Raw genomic sequence first — 16847 nt, forward strand, 5'->3', positions numbered from 1 at the left:
ACCGGTAACCCTGGAGGGCCAGGAGGGCCAATTGGACCAGAAGGACCTGAAATTCCCTGGAGGAAGAAACACAAAGAACAAAGAGTTATTGGTCATGAGCCGTCCTGAGCCTGCTTTGGCAGGGAGGATGGGATATAAATTTAATAAACCATAAACCAAACATTGTGAACTCTGGTGAAGACACAGGTGTTGACTGGAGGAGAAGATCCTTCTAGCTTGAATCCTGAAACAACTCACTGCTTTTACTTACAAGTACACCTTGGTGATTCCACTGGACCATTATAAAGCAAGCTTGACTCTTCCAGGAACCCACCTGTTCTCCTTTAGGCCCTGATCCTCCTTGAGGGCCTGGCAAACCTCGGTCTCCTTTCTCTCCTTGCTCACCAGGAGGCCCAATGAGACCAATCAAGCCTGGGTGACCCTAGAAAAATTAAAGATGATGTTTCAAAACTACCAAGTTTCCCAGCAAAAGAAAACAAAAAAAAATTATCCAGAAAGTGGAGAAGAAAACCAGGGGATCTGCTCTCTTGGACTTGATTCTCATCAATAGGGAAGAACTGGTTGATGAGGTGAAAGTAGTGGGCCCACTGGGTAGTAGTGACCATGTAAATTTGGAATTTACAGTCTCGGGGAAGGGAAAAGCTGTACTTAGTCAGACATATAAGTTGGAACCAGCTGCCAGAGGTGGAAGCAGCTGCCTAGGAAGGTTGTGAGCTCCCCTTCATTGGCAGTCTTCAAAATGCGGCTGGATGATTATTTGACGGGAGATGCTTTAGGGTGATCCTGCATGCATCAGGAGGTTGGACTAGATAGTCTGTAGGGCCCCTTCCAACTCTAGGATTCTATGACTTCAGGAAAGCAAATTTTGACAAAGATCTCATTGCTATAAATACTTAAGGAGAAGGGAGTTGAACAGCGATGGGAGTTTCTTAAAAGCAAAATATTGAAGGCACAATCACAAACAATTCCTAAGAGAAGGAAAAATGGGAGGAGTCTAAAGAAGCCAAGGTGGCTCCATAAAAAGCTCTCTTGAGAAAAAAAAAAAACCCATTTAGGAAATGAAACGAGGGTCTTGTAACCAAGGATGAAGAAAGAGTTAGGAAAGCTAAAGCTCCAATGAGCTTAGGCTAGTGAGAGATGCTAAAAACAACAAAAAGGGTTCTTTTCTTATGTTTAACAAGAAAAACATCAAGGATATGTGTCCCAGCCATGGCCCACCGGGACTGCTGCCGGCGCCGCCCCCCCCCCAAACCAGCACTAGACCCCTGTGCCGCCAATAGACCCTCCAGACCCACCCAGCACTCCTGATACGGGTCAAAGACGGTCCTGCCCTTCCCCACTCACCCAAAGAGCCAGGGAGCCAGCAGCCGCCACTGAGGCCGGAGGAGCGGCCGTTCCTGAGGGCAGGGCGGAAGCAGGTCCCGCTGAAGATGCTGGGGCCAGGAGCCGCCCTGCAGAGAGGCGAGCCTGACCCCATATCCAAGCTGATGTCGCCTGGCTCCCTAACCCCCTGGGGCTCCGCTGGCTGATGGAGCCCCCAGCAAGGGCACGTCGCTCCAGACCGTAGCAGGCCGCCCAAAGAGCCAGCCAGCCAGAGCCAGGAGAGGGAGGGGGCTGCTGGGCATCCTTCATTAGAAAGGGGGCGGAGCCTGGAGGGTTTCCCCTGGGGGGGGGGAGGCGCAGGGGCTGGGAGGGGATTAAAAGGAGGGCTAGGCAGCCAGTGGGGGAGATCAGTGATGAGCCCAAGGAGTGGAGCTGGATCCTGAACAAGCCTCATACAGCCAGCAGGAGAGAGAGAGAGGGAGGCAGGAAGAGGAGACCTAAGGCCCAGCCAGAGGGGCGACAGGGTGCTGTAACCCGGCCCTCCACCCTACTCTGAGACCTCCTGACTGCCCAGGGTGGGGCCCAGGGAGGTAGACCAGCAATGGCCATTCGAGGGGCGGGGTCCCCGGACCGGGCAACGCATGACAATATGGTAGGCCCAATGTTATGTGAGCCGCCCTGAGCCTGCTTCAGCGGGGAGGGCGGGATATAAATTAAAAATTATTATTATTATTATGCAGGGAAAGGAAAGTGAAACTGTAACAGGTGATGGAGGGCAGAACTGCTCAATTCCTACTTTCCCTCAGTCATCTCTTATGGGGGAAACAGTGCTCAATGTGGCAGAAACAGAACATATAATGAGGGAAGGGAGTTGCAAACTAGGATCAGCATAGTTTCTTTAAATGAAACTAAGTTCTTGGGGCCAAATGAACTGCATCCAAGGGTATTAAAAGAACTTGTGGATGTAATTTTTGAGCCTCTGGCCATTATTCTTGGAGAACAGGAGAGCTGCCAGAAGACTGGAGGCTGGCAAATATTGTCCCCATATTCAAGAAGGGGGAAAAGGAGGATCTGGGTAATTAATGACCTGTCAGCTTGATGTCCATACCAGGAAACCTTTTAGAACAAAACATCAAACAGTCCTGGAACATTTAGAAAGAACAGCTATGATCACTAAGAGCCAGCACGGGTTTCTCAAGAACAAGTCATGTCAGACTAACCTGATCTCTTTTTAAAAAATGTTACTACCTTGCTGGATCAGAGGAATGCTGTGGATATTGTTTATGTTTTTGGCAAGTTGGCAAAATGTGGTTTGGATTCTATTACTGTAACTGATTGACAGACCGCACTGAAAAAGTGCTTGTGATTGGTTCCTCATCCTCTTGGAGAAGAGTGACAAGTGAAGTGCCTCAAGGCTCTGTCCTGAGACCTGTTTTGCTCAACATCTTTATAAATGATGATTGAGGTGAAGGAATCGAGGGAATGCTTATTAAATTTGCAGAGGATATTAAATTGGAAGGAGTCGCAAATACAGTAGAAGACAGAGTCAGGATACAGGATGATCTTGACAGGTTGGAAAACTGAGTTAAAACAAATAAAATGATTTTTTTTTTGCCATTTCAGCCATTAAATATAAAGTTCTGCATTTAGGTAGGAAAAATTCAATGCATAACTATAGGATGGGGAAGACGTGTCTTGGCAGTAGTATGCACGAAAAGAATTTAGGAGCCTTTGAGTATGCACTGAACTTGAGTCAGCAGTGTGATGCGGTAGTTAAAAAGGCAAATGTGCTTTTGAGCTGTATCACAGAAGTTTAGGGTCCAGATTACGGAAATTGATGGTATCACTTTACTCTGCTCTAGTTAGACCTCACCTAGAGTATTGTGTTCAGTTTGGGACACCACATATTAAGAAGGATACAGAGAAGCTGGAACGGATCCAGAGGAGGGCAGCAAAGATGGTGAGGGGTCTGGAGACCAAGTCCTACGAGGAAAGGTTGAAGGAGCTGGGCATGTTTAGCTTGAAGAGGAGATGACTGGTGGGGGTGTGATATGATCACCATCTTCAAGTACTCAAAGGGCTGTCATATAGAGGACGGTGCAGAATTGTTTTCTCTTGCCCCAGAAGGTTGGAACAGAACCAGTGGGCTGAAATTCAACCAAAAGGTTTTCTGGCTAAACATTAGGAAGAACTTCCTGACCGTTAGAGCGGTTCCTCAGTGGAACAGGCTTCCTCGGGAGGTGGTGGGCTCTCCTTCCTTGGAGGTTTTTCAGCAGAGGCTACATGGCCATCTGACAGCAATGCTCATTCTGTGAATTAGGCAGATCATATGAGAAGGAGGGCAGGAAGGGTTGCATAAGTGCTTAGTTCTCATGGGCCTTTCTTACATGCGCAGGGAAATGCTGATGGCCACTTTGGGGTCAGTCAGCAGTTTTTCTCCAGGCCAGTTTGGGACGGGCTCCTGGAGGTTCTTGCCATCTTGTGGGCATGGAGCAAGGATCACTGGGGATGTGTGTGTGTTTGGGAAGCTTCAGAACAATCCACTTTACCCCAAGGGATGTTTAAATGTAACGGTTGTAAAGTGTGCAAGCTTGTTCATACAGGCTCCTCTATCAATCTACCCAGTGGATGCAGTTTTGAAATTAGAGGTTTTTATATATGCCAAACAAAAAGATGCGCCTGTTGTATATATTGTCCATGTTTTCTTTTCTTTTTTTACACAGGGTGCTCTATGAGAGCCATACGTCTTAGGATCCTAGGACATAAATCTTGGGAGAAGCATTTCATTCCAGATGCTCCAGTTTCCAATCATTTTAGAATTATGCAGCACTCTAAAGAACTGAAATTTGACATTATATATCTAATCAAATCACATTTGTTATAATTATTTGGATACTAAAAAGATTCTTTTCTAATAAGAGGCTAGATTCATTCAATTGTTCAATTCATTGGAACCTGGAGGGGTTAAATCAAAGCAGTGAGCTTTCCTGTTTTTTATGAATGATGCATGGAAGACATTTGCTCCCTTAAATCGTAGAGCTAAGTGCTTTTTTTATGAATGATGGCTGTCCCTTCAAGTTTTAAGTATTATACACTTATTTGAGACATTTGTGCCTTTGTCCAATCTGTATCTCGCTCGACTGTTCTTTTATGTAACCAAACTTTTTATTTTGCAATATATTGGAATAAATTCATCTATTCAAATTCAAATATACTTCTCCAATACATTACATATTTCCCTCCCCTCTCCCACTCTTATTCATGACCTCCGCCGGTACTTAAAACAAATTAAAAGCATATTAAAGGTAAATTCACAATTATAAAATCTTTAGAAAGAAAAAAAAATTATCATTCACTAACCTTTTCTCTAATAATCACTTAGCACTTATTAAACACAACGCTCATAATTATTAATTCAGTTCCAGAGTTCCCCCTATCTTAGTCTTATCTTAACTCTCATATATATATATTTACCAAATAGCTATGTTCTACTAATACTTTTATCACAATATCATAATACCTCTTTAACATTAAAAGTTCAATTAATGTTGAACTACTAAATATCTTTTCACCGTTATAAAATTTTTACACAAAGAGTTATCTTTCAATAGCCCTTTCTCTATAATTCACTTAGTAGTTATTAAACACAAAGCTCAAAGTTATAAAGTCAACTCCGGAGTTCCAGCTGTCTTAATCTTATCTTAACTCATATATGCATAATTACCATGTAACTATATTCTACTAACTCAATAATCAAGATTGTTCATTATCATTTAAAGTTCAATTGATGTTGTCATAAACTACTAAATGACTCTTCACCCTCCATTGTATTTCCACGTAACTTTGGAATTTACTCCAGTCTTCTTTAAACTTCTCCAAATTGTTGTCTTTTAAGATTCTAGTAAGTTTGTCCATTTCACTCCAGTTAAGAACCTTTAAGACCCAGTCCCATTTTTCATGTATTCTGTCTTGCTTCCACATTTGCGCATACAATGTTCTTGCCACTGAAAGCAAATACCACAACAATGTTCTGTCTTGCTTTGGAAAGCTTTTCATTTGTAATCCCACCAGAAAGACATCTGGTGCTCTCTTAATATTATAACCCAAGATTTTCGAAATCTCCTGTTGAATCATTGTCCAAAATTGTTTCGCCTTTTCACAAGTCCACCACATGTGGTAGAAAGAACCTTCATGTTTTTTACATTTCCAACACCTATCTGAAGCTTGATTACTCATTTTTGTTAGCTTTTTAGGTGTCATGTACCATCTGTACAGCATTTTGAAACAGTTCTCTTTTATGTTATAGCACGTTGATATTTTCATTGAATTCTTCCATAGGTGTTCCCACGTCTCCATCTGTATTTCTTTATTAAAGTTAATCGCCCATTTAATCATTTGAGGCTTCACCACCTCTTCTTCTGTAGACCATTTCAATAACAGTTTATACATCCTTGAGATCAATTTTTCATTCTCACCCAACAGCATTTTCTCCATTTCTGTTTTCTCTCGTCTTATACCTGTGCTCTTAATGTCTTTCTCTATCAAGCTTTTAATTTGTAACAGCTGAAACCAATCAAATTTGTCCTGCAGTTCTTCAACCGATTTCATTTCAACTTTGCCCCCCTTAAACTTTAGCAGTTGTTCGTATGATACCCATTTCCCTTCCCTTACACTTTGTGGCATACTTATTACTTCTGTTGGCACAATCCAAAGTGGCTTCCTCTCATCTCCATACTTACTATATTTTTTCCAAGTATTCAGCAAACTCCTCCTTATATAGTGATGTGAAAAAAACCCATCCATCTCCTCTTTCCCGTAATACATATACGCATGCCAGCCAAAGATATTTCCATGTCCTTCTAGCACCAATAAATTTTGTTGATCAAGGTCATCCATTCCTTAATCCATACCAAACAAACTGCATCATGGTATAGCATTAAATCAGGTAATTGGAAGCCGCCTCTTTCTTTCGCATCTGTTAAGATTTTCATTTTGATTCTTGGTTTCTTGCTCGCCCAGATAAACTCTGAAATCTTTCTTTGCCACAGATTAAATTGTTTCTTATCTTTCACTATTGGGATAGTTTGAAATAAAAACATCATCCTTGGTAGAACATTCATTTTAACTGCAGATATCCTCCCCAGCATAGATATGTTTAGTTTATTCCATTTTAACATATCACCTTCTATTTTATGCCAGAGCTTTTCATAGTTGTTCTTATATAAGTCAATGTTTTTCATCGTCATCTCCACACCTATCTCACTCGACTGTTCTTGAATCAATTTCTTGGCCCTTTGGACTGCACACGACTATGTTGGATACTGTTATTGAGGCCATTGGAATTCCCTTATATATGGCCTACTGTGGATTTGTAACCATAGAATTACTCCACCTTGGAAGTATATTACATATAGTGCATATTTATTCGTGCTGAGTGCCTTGTATTTTAACGTGCTGTTGGTTTTTGTTCTCTTCTTTCTCATACCATCATTATTAATCTTGAGATAGGTTCTGATACCAAAACGGGTCAGCGTATCGATCGAATTCTGGGGGGAATACCCTATCTTTGAGTCTATGATTATAATATCCTTTATATTCTGGTAGCTTTTGAGGACTGTTGGTCCACACTGATGTGAATTCTGTGGGCTTTGATGTTTGTCATTGCAGGGCTAGCCCTAGCCCTTCTAGCACCCTAGGCACAGCACAGCTTCGCCCGAGTCGCCGGCCTCCTGCCTACTCGCGAGTAGTGCCTCCTTCTTACTCGTGAGTAGCACTGGCAGCCTACTCACGAGTAGTGCCTGCCACCTACTCATGAGTAGCACCAGGACGAGGCTCTCCCCCTCCACATGCCCCCTCTCTTCCCTTCCCTTCCCCAGCACAGACAAGTCTCGGAGTTGGCCAGACTTCTTCTAAGGCCTCCCACCTACTCACGAGTAGCACCAAGACGAGGCTCTCCCCCTCCACATGCCCCCTCTCTTCCCTTCCCTTCCCCAGCACAGACAAGTCTCGGAGTTGGCCAGACTTCTTCTAAGGCCTCCCACCTACTCACGAGTAGCACCAAGACGAGGCTCTCCCCCTCCACATGCCCCCTCTCTTCCCTTCCCTTCCCCAGCACAGACAAGTCTCAGAGTTGGCTGGACTTCTTCTAAGGCCTCCTGCCTACTCACGAGTAGTGCCAAGACGAGGCTATGCTCCCCCTCACCTGCCGCCTCCCTTCACTTTCCCAGCACAGACGAGGCTCAGAGTCGGCCCTACCGGCTTCAGCGGGGCCCAGGCTTCTTCTAAGTTGCTTGAAGAGGATGCAAGAGTAGGCTTCTCCCCACACTTCTGGAAGTAAGGGAGGGGCAAAAGTCCTCCTCCAGCGTGCTCTTTAGAGAACTCAGAAGAAGCCTGGGCCCTGCTGTAGCCGGTAGGGCCCAGTCTCGTCTCTCCCTCCTCTGAACGGAGGGTGGGTGGTGGGTGGCAGAGCACGGTGCTGTTCCGTGCTGTGCTGGAGAGGGGAAGGGGAGGGGCGGGAGGGGGCAGCAACAAACAGGCAATTGTTTTGGGTGGGGGGAGGTAGAGCCCAATTTGGCGCCCCCAACCTCCCAGCGCCCTCAGCAATTGCCTAGTTTGTGAAGCGGGCGAGGCGGCCCTGGAATCTAAGATGTTATTTGTTTAATATTTCTTTGTATATTATCCTTTATTATAATGTAATACAATAATGCATTATTTAGAATGATTCTGTGAACTTCGGCAGCTCATGAGAAGGAAAGCAAGAGAGGTTGCACCAGTGCTTAGTTCTCACAGCCCCTTCTTACATGCCCTGGGAAGGCTGTTGGTTACTCTGGGTCCAGGCAGCGATTTTTCTCCAGGTCTGCCTGGTCAGGGATCTTGGAGCCACCCCCCCCCCCCCTGTCTTCTGGGCATGGAACAGGTATCACTGGGTGTTGTCGGGGGGAGATATTTGTGAGTTTTCTGCATCGTGCAGGGGGTTGGACTAGAGGACTCTGGAGGTCCCTTCAACTCAATGATTCTGTCAAGCATGCTCATTTCTGTAACATGATTTTCTTTCAGACAAAGAGCAGGTCACCAGCTCTCTTCTGCTCCCCCCTTATTTACAACCATTGGGCAAGTAATAAATCCATCTGGCCCAAGGATGTTTATGCTACAGCCTGGCTGGTAGTACTTTCAAGTTGCCTCTCCACAGGTTCACACAGACAACTCTTATCTTCTATCGGAATAGTGTGAGAATGGTTGATGTTTCCAATAGCCTACATTCCTTAGTAATAAAATAGATAGTTGTTTAGCAACCTTCGAACCCGTGACTCAATTATGCATCTGTATGGTAACCTTTGAAGATATTCTATATAGCAACTGCGTATACATCATTACTCCCAAGGCTTGTGTCCTTGGTATAGCTCCTGAGTTTCTAACAATAAAACAGCTTTGGTTTTAAAAAAAAGACTGCTTATTGAGAAATATCGGCACTTGACAGATTCTTTCATAATAATACGTGGTAATCATATTCTGGATTACATGCAGTGTTTTCCCTCATGAGGCGGGGGGGACTTTTTCCAATTCATTAGTTCCAATGTGGATTTCTGAGACTGAAGTTCAAATTTGAAATTCCATGGCCTTAAAAATTCTGTTTGCACATGGAATTCTATTTCCCCCACGGATCCCCTCAAGCAGGATCTGGGTGAAGGAAGACACATGCAGCCCCTCACCTTTTCTCCTTTTGGACCAGAATCTCCTTTCAAGCCAGGTAAACCAGGTGGGCCCTGAAAACAATAAAAGGATACACAATGAAAATACATAATATTTCCCCTTTAAATTCATTGTGAAGCAATGAGAAAGTAATCCTGGGTGGAAATTTTAAATACAGATGGGAATTCAATTTTTCAGTCCCACTGTTGGATGATCTCCCAGTCAAGTTTCAGTCATGTCTCAAGAGTGTGTCTCTGTGTATCAGACTGTGGGGGGGGGGGGGTGCACTTTGGGGGGGGGGACCATGGATTAGGGGTGTGCATTTCAAGCAGTGCAATGCAGGCAGAGCAGTTCTCATTTGGAAACCAGGGCTGCGGTGCAACAGGTGATCTGTGAAATCAACTTTGCTAGACTGAGTATTTGACGGTTAAGAGGACATGAAGGCTCATACTCAAACAGAAACATGTGGAGCTCCCAAACATACCAGCGGGCCTGGTGGTCCATCTGGGCCTGGGGCACCTGGAAGTCCTTGCTCACCCTGGAAAACAATCATCATCATCATCATCATCATCATCATCATCATCATCATCAATTCTTAATGAACGGGGGCATTTCATTTTGACAGCAAATATATTCCCTGGCCTTCCTGGTCACCATCAGTCAGTCTGCTGCTTGGAATTGCATCCCCCCCCCCCCCACAACTCCCCAAACACCCCTCAGATGAGCAGCAGATGTCCCCAAGCATCTTTCCTAGATACTGGAAAAGAACCAATAAAGAGGAGTGGTTGGAGAAACTAAAGGAATGTGTACAGTGTGTACAGGTGGGTAATCTAACCTGTATGTTGCAGGGTAAAAGGTAAGTTTGATCAATGGCATGGCATTCTGAGTAGGATGGTGAATTGAACCTAAAAATATCTGTATGGTTTGTTTAGAGAACTGAAGATGAATTTTTTAAAAAGTATTTTCTTAACTGGCTATAAATGCTGGCTTCATGAACGGAATGTCAGCAGTACCCTGTAGAGTCCCCCGCCTCCCCCCAGCTACGAGGATGCCCCCTCAGCCTCCTCTAGAATAAGAATATGGAGCTCTTTGCTCTGAGAGGAAAAGTTCAAAACAAAACAAAAAAAGAGCAGAATTTCTAAGTCAAATTTCTGAGTGCTGTATCATCTTCACTGTGTCATGGGGTGGGAAGGAACAGGGCAGAAAGATGCGGGAAATGGCATCTACCTTAGTTATGGAAACAAAGTTGTGACAATTTGATGTTATCATGGTGGTTAATGCACACATTTCTGGCAGAGAGCCAGGATAGTTAGAATGTCAGATTAAGACCAGGTGATCCAGAGATCCAGTTCAGTCCCTGCTTCAGCAAGAAACTCATTGGCTGCTGTTCGGCCACTTGCTGTCCATCAGCCAAAACTGCTTCTCTGGAAGAACAGCCAGATGAAAATCTGATAAAATAAATGAATCATTTGCCCAGTTGAAAAAATGTATGGACAGATATTATTGCCACTGCAAAGACAGTCTTCGATTAGAACTCCTTCAAACTGCACGGCATTATCACCAACACAGACAGATCTATGTTCAAGTTTGAGGTGGACCATCGGTTCAGTTTAAGTAATCAGACCTGCCCAAGGTGAAATGGATTCCTTGTTCTCCTGCTTCACAAGAGATCCCTTTGCTGAGCAGCTGCAGAATTCCCAAAATTCCTGGGAAGAGGGAGGCAGGGGAAACTTATTCCACTTTGAGCACCAAATAACCAAGATTTGGCAGGTGGAGTCAGACCCTATTAACTGAGGTTCTTCTGGGGGCCAGGAAAATGGAGACACCAGTCTTCTAGCTGCTGTCAGGCAGGAAAAAATGAACACCTTTGGTTGTGGGTGTCAAATTGGGACCTGAGCCATGAAGTTCTATCACTGGAGATCTCCAGACAGGCAGTGATGACAAGACAGCCAGACTTATGAAACTGGTGTCCTCCTTGGACACCGAAGGGCCACCACATCAGCATCATTTCTGCCCAACTGACTGTGGTCTTTATCAGCATTCTAGAAGTCAGCGGAGAGGCACAAAGCAGTTTGTGGTCAGCATGCAGCCCAGAACCTTTAGATCCTTGATCAGTGAAGGAAGTTGCACCAAACTTGAAGGCTGTCTATAATATATTGGGTTCAATGCACTGAAGAGGTGAGGCGATAGTGATCATGGCTCTTTATTAGGTACAGCTGCAGTCAAAAGACTGGCTACCTGGGCCCACAGGGCCAACTATATACAACTCAGGGGTCCCATGCAACACGTTATTGGGTCATTCAAACCAGCAGGGGGCCTGTGATTGGATCAGGGCAGCAGGGATTTGGATCCTCCTGCCCATTGTTCGTGAGTCCCCAAGCTCAGTCCTTTTGACTCCAACGAGCCTGGCAGGAACACCCATATCTGTCTTCACTTTGGTCCACATACATAACACTGTCCTTTCCAGCCATCTTGACACACTCTTTTGCCTAGATCTCTTGCAAAAAACCCTCAGCTTCTGGCACTGGGACCCTCCATCAAAAGGACTCATGACCACCATGATGAGAACCTGAGGGTGTGTGTGTGGGTGGAGTGGGGGGTAAACCCCAAGGAAGAGGAGAAACCCCCCAGTGAAGTTCCTGCTACCATGCCATGATGGAGGAGGTCCTCTTTATTTTATTTCTTAACTGGAATAGTAGATTCCTTGTAATGTAATGCATAGCAGCATTTGAAATCGTTAGACTGGAATGTATTTCTCTGGTCTGGGGAGAGGGGAGATAACGCTACACATTTCAAAGAAGAAGATGCTGAAAGGCTGCCTCTGCTCTTGAGAGAAGGGATGGAGCACGATGGCAGGGCCCCAGTTAATTTCTCTCAGCACCCCACAATTAAGGATACATCTGCCTATCAATCTTCAATCTTTATTTATTTCCTTCACGATGTTTCCCCTGGAATTAAACCCAAAGAAATGGTGACTATATAAACTGAGCTTGTTGTTCCTGTTCGGTCCTTGAATCTGGACAAAAGCCAAGTGGAGCACCATCTGATCTGATGAATCTGGGAAGACTGTGAGAAGGAAGGCAGGAGGGACGAGGCAGTGCTCAGCTCTTATGGCCCTTAGGAGAGCCAGTCTGGTGTAGTGGTTAAGTGTGCGGACTCTTATCTGGGAGAACCTGGTTTGATTCCCCACTCCTCCACTTGCATCTGCTGGCATGGCCTTGGGTCAGCCATAGCCTTGCAGAGGTTGTCCTTGAAAGGGCAGCTTCCGAGGAGAGCTCTCTCAGCCCTGCCCACCTCACAGGGTGTCTGTTGTGGGGGAGGAAGGTAAAGGAGATTGTGAGCCACTCTGAGACTCTGAGATTCGGAGTGGAGGGCGGGATATAAATCCAATATCTTCTTCTTCTAGATGGCCATCTGACAGGAATGTGGATCCTGTGAATTTAGGGGGAGGTATTTAGGGAGAGTTTGGTGTAGTGGTGTAGGGAGAACGAGTTTGGTGTAGTGGCTAAGTGTGCGGACTCTTATCTGGGATAACCGGGTTTGATTCTCCCCTCCTCCACTTACAGCTGCTGGAATGGCCTTGGGTCAGCCATAGCTCTGGCAGAGGTTGTCCTTGAAAGGGCAGCTGCTGTAAGAGCTCTCCCAGCCCCACCCACCTCACAGGGTGTCAGTTGCAGGGGAGGAATATCATCATAATCTTCTCCCTCTCTTTCTCCTCCTCCTCCCCTATATGTCCAGGGGAATGCCAATCATCACTGGGAGGCCAGGAAAGGATTCCCTCCAGGGCATCTTTCTTCCCTGGCCTGGGCCCAGAGCAGGAGTCCCTGGGGGAGTCTAGAGAACAGCTGAGGATTTCTTGCACTTTGCCTGGATTGGACAAGACGGCCCTTGGGGTCCCTTCCAGCTCTGTTTCTGTGCTTCTTTGAGCTTGCAAGAGCCCCTGACAAAGCCCACAGCCATCTGCAATTTTGTCCTCCTGTAGGTGGGGCAGGGTGGTTGAGGGGGGTCCCAGATTCCCCACTGCAAATAAGCTCTGGGCGGGAAGGCCCCTGGCTTGCTGAGTGGGAAACAACACATGAGCTTCTGACCCAAGCTCCTTCTCAGGCTTGGAACGGCCATGAGATCCTACAAATCATTCTGGCAAAGTTCCTTTTCTCATCTTATTAAAAAAGATCCACACAGATGCTGTTCCACTGGCCATTCCTGAAGGACAACAGGAGGTTTCATGGGAGGAGGGCTTTATTTGTGGCGGGAGGAGGAGCAGCTGGCTCAGAGACAGACAGCCCTACAGCCCCCTCAGGCAGAGGGAACAAGAATTAGGCAACTTTTCTTCTTTTTAAAAGAATCTTGTTTTTTTAAAGTACTTTCCTTTTCTTCTCTATGCTTCTATCCAAATGTAATCCACACAGTTGACAGAAATAAATCCTAAAGTACTATATTTCCTAAACCCCAAATGACCCCTTCCTTCCAGCCACCCAAGCTGGACCAAATAAGACAGATGGAAGCAGGGCACATCTGCAAAATGCTGGGCTGGGCCAGGCCCTTGGAGAAACGGATGGCAGTGGGGAGCTCTGCTGTTGAGTGGCAGCCCCTGTAAATGCCCAGCCAGTCCCTGACTCTCTATGGGGTGGCGTCTGTGGCACTCACCACAGGGCCAGGGATTCCTCGCAGTCCATCTGGGCCCGGTTTTCCTGGTGGTCCCTGAGGGCCCACAGGGCCTGTTTTCCCAGGAGGCCCTTCCAAACCGGCTTCCCCCTGAAGACAAGAAGCAAGGAAAACCAGGTGAAAAAAGGCAGAAGCAAAGTGGGTTTCACTTTCTGTGCCTCTGAGACTGCCAGAGCTTTACCTTGGCCCCCTTCTCTCCTTGCCGGCCTTCAGGACCTGCTGGGCCAGGCGGGCCCTAAATAAAAATGGGAGAAAAGAAAGAATTACCATCAGGCTAGTGGCTTGAAAAGATACCCTGAGAGGTGACAAATAGTGCAACTAACACATGAGAACTGAAAGCTAATATACAACCCAAACTGTCCTTAGGCAAAGGAATGATCAACTAATGCTCTTAGGAAGGTGGACTGCCTCTTCCCAAAACGCTACATAACCACTGAGCGAGAAAGGGTGCCTTGAGCTGTGTGCACACTGGCTCTTCTGTGCAAGGATATCCACAAACCTCAGCTCAGCTGCCCAGATGTCAATGAGGGCTTCTTATGAGCTTCCCAAATTCTTAAAGTAAAGGTAGTCCCCTGTGCAAGCAAACACTTACTCTTTTTCCTGGTGGCCCTGAAGGACCTGGCTCTCCAGTTGGACCAGGGGAGCCCTGAAGAGAGAGAGAGCGAGAGAGAGAGGACATGATGACACAGACAAGAAGATGAGGACATGATGGCACAGACAAGTGGCCCAAATAGCAGCCACTACCAAGTCCGCATTCTTTCACCTTAGGCGAGCAAAGCAGTTGGCCCCTTTCCTGGAGGACAGCGATCTGGCAACAGTGATCCATGCAACGGTCACCTCGAGGTTGGACCACTGTAATGCCCTCTACATGGGGCTGCCCCTGTGCCGAACCCGGAAGTTGCAGCTAGTGCAGAACGCCGCTGCCCGGTTGTTATTAGGGCTCCCTAGACGGGAGCACATTCAGCCGGGGCTTCGGGGACTGCATTGGCTGCCGATAACATACTGAGTTCGGTACAAGGTGCTGGTTATTACCTTTAAAGCCCTTTATGGCCTAGGACCTGCCTACCTTAGGGACCGTCTCTCCCCGTATGTTCCCCAGAGAGTGCTGAGATCGGGTTCTCAGAATCTCCTTATAATCCCCGGGTCAAAGGAGGCCCATCTGAAATCAACTAGGGACAGGGCCTTTTCGATCACAGCCCCCTGCTGGTGGAACCAGTTGCCGGAGGAGGTGAGGGCCCTGCGGAACCTTGGTCAGTTCCGCAGGGCCTGTAAGACAGTCCTCTTCCGGTTGGCATACAACTGACCGATATCTGAACATCCGAATATTTGAACATCAGAATATCTGAAGAGCTGAAGAGCTGAATTTTTAAGGAAGACTTAGCATGGCATACTACAATGTTTTTACTCTATTTTATTGTATAAATTATTAATGTATTTTAAATTGATTTATTAGAATTTTGTGTTGTGAGCCGCCCTGAGCCTGCTTCGGTGGGGTAGGGCGGGATATAAATTGAAATAAATAAATAAATAAATAAATAAGAGCAATGACTGCATCAGCCCTCCAACAGGGTCCAACTTGCCACAGTGAACCCAGACCAGTGGGAAAGGAAGCAGATTCCAAGTGCCTCATTCCCTGGAAACAGGGCCCAAGCTTGGGATGGGGCAACAGAGAATGAGGGCCCAGAACCAAGGCCACAAGCACAGGGCTATGCTATATTCTGTATATGATGTCAGAAATAAAACCGAACATTTGGTTTCCTGGTTCATGAGAGGGTGTAGGGGATGGGGATGGCTGGAAGTCAGTGCCAGGTCCAGAGCAGCGATGCTTTGCCCTGCGTGGAGCCGTCTGCACTTGCTGTAGGCAACCCAGCCAATGGCTATGGCATTAGAGCAAGCACAGGCGCTCCAGGAACAAGTCTTGGTACATCTCTAGCAAGCAGATGCCAGACTTGTATTCACTCACCGTCTGTCCAGGTTCACCATCATCACCTTTATCACCTGGTGGACCATCCTGGCCCTAAAAGAAAAAAAAAAGCCTTAGAAGAAGACACCTTGTGCAATCACCAGTCCATGTGTCTTGAAGGCAGCATGCCACAAGCATACAAATATAGAATGGCACTGCAGGCACTTCTCCATATCCATATTCTTGACCAATTTTGAGTACAGGAAGGCAGATGAAGAGATGCTTTTCCCATCCAGAATGCATCATACAGCCCATTGACAAATCAGCACCTGCAGCATCTCTTTCAACAGAGCTATGCAGAACCACCCAGAAATCTGCCTCTTGGGAAAGTATCCTTTCTTCTTCCCTACTTTTAAAATGCAAAGTTCTAACTCTCATGATTATAAGGACAGAAAGAAGCCCAGAAATTATTTTCAGGACCTCATTCTCTGTCGGGTTTTCTCTGGTGCCTCTGCAGGAAAGAAGTGAAGGCTAAGCGTGAAATCCTGGGCACGCTCACAAGGGAGTAAATCCTGCTGAACCCACTAAGATTTATATTTCTGAGTACACATGCTTAAGATTGTGTCATCTGAAATGCTTCTTAGGGAAAAAAGTAAAGAATACAAATCTTACTCTCCTCAATGGGTACTTACAGCTGGGCCAGGTTCACCAGGAGGTCCGGGGTCTCCAGGGAAACCGACTGGACCCTGCAGGAAAAAATGGAAAAGATGAAAAGAGCATCATCTGCCGAGGGCTACTGGACTTGGCTTGCAGAGCAAGGCTAAAGAGAGCGCAAGAGCCTCAACAAGACACCAGCAACCTGACAACCAAACTAGGGATGCAGAGGGAGGTCCCAATCCATTAACTGTATTTGTTTAATTTATTTAGACAATTTATTTAGGCTGCACTGAGACTCAAGGTGGAGCACTTGCAGAAGGGAAGCAACAGGCACACTTCACCCAACTCCAGACAATAATGGAGCAGTGGCATTCTGCACTAACTGAAGTCTCAGAGTTGATTTTGAGGGGAGGCCTATTTTGAGGGGATCCATTACTTGTGATATCACTATGGCACAGATTCCAGTGGCCAGGTTGGAGGACAACTTTAAGCGGCAAGAAAGCATTCTTTGTAGCTGCATTAACTTGCTTCTCTAGTAGCGATGCTGGGTCTTAGCCAGGTCAGCAAGTCAGCAAAACCCCATCAAAAGCACAACGTCCTTCAAGAGCAG

General features: G+C 46.1%; 1 protein-coding gene across 1 annotated transcript in view; it reads right to left on the reverse strand.

The window, feature by feature from the left end:
- The window catches only part of COL5A1 (collagen type V alpha 1 chain), a 451358-nt gene that overhangs the window by 42486 nt on the left and 392025 nt on the right, over positions 1-16847 (reverse strand). The window contains exons 51-59 of the mRNA XM_060250656.1: positions 16273-16326; positions 15641-15694; positions 14270-14323; positions 13859-13912; positions 13660-13767; positions 9497-9550; positions 9033-9086; positions 314-421; positions 3-56 (exon numbers count right to left, since the gene is read on the reverse strand). Of these exons, the coding sequence (XP_060106639.1) occupies positions 3-56; positions 314-421; positions 9033-9086; positions 9497-9550; positions 13660-13767; positions 13859-13912; positions 14270-14323; positions 15641-15694; positions 16273-16326 (594 nt within the window). The remainder of the gene's footprint in view (positions 1-2; positions 57-313; positions 422-9032; positions 9087-9496; positions 9551-13659; positions 13768-13858; positions 13913-14269; positions 14324-15640; positions 15695-16272; positions 16327-16847) is intronic.

This window comes from Heteronotia binoei, chromosome 12, assembly GCF_032191835.1.
Source record: "Heteronotia binoei isolate CCM8104 ecotype False Entrance Well chromosome 12, APGP_CSIRO_Hbin_v1, whole genome shotgun sequence".
Classification (NCBI taxonomy): domain Eukaryota; kingdom Metazoa; phylum Chordata; class Lepidosauria; order Squamata; family Gekkonidae; genus Heteronotia; species Heteronotia binoei.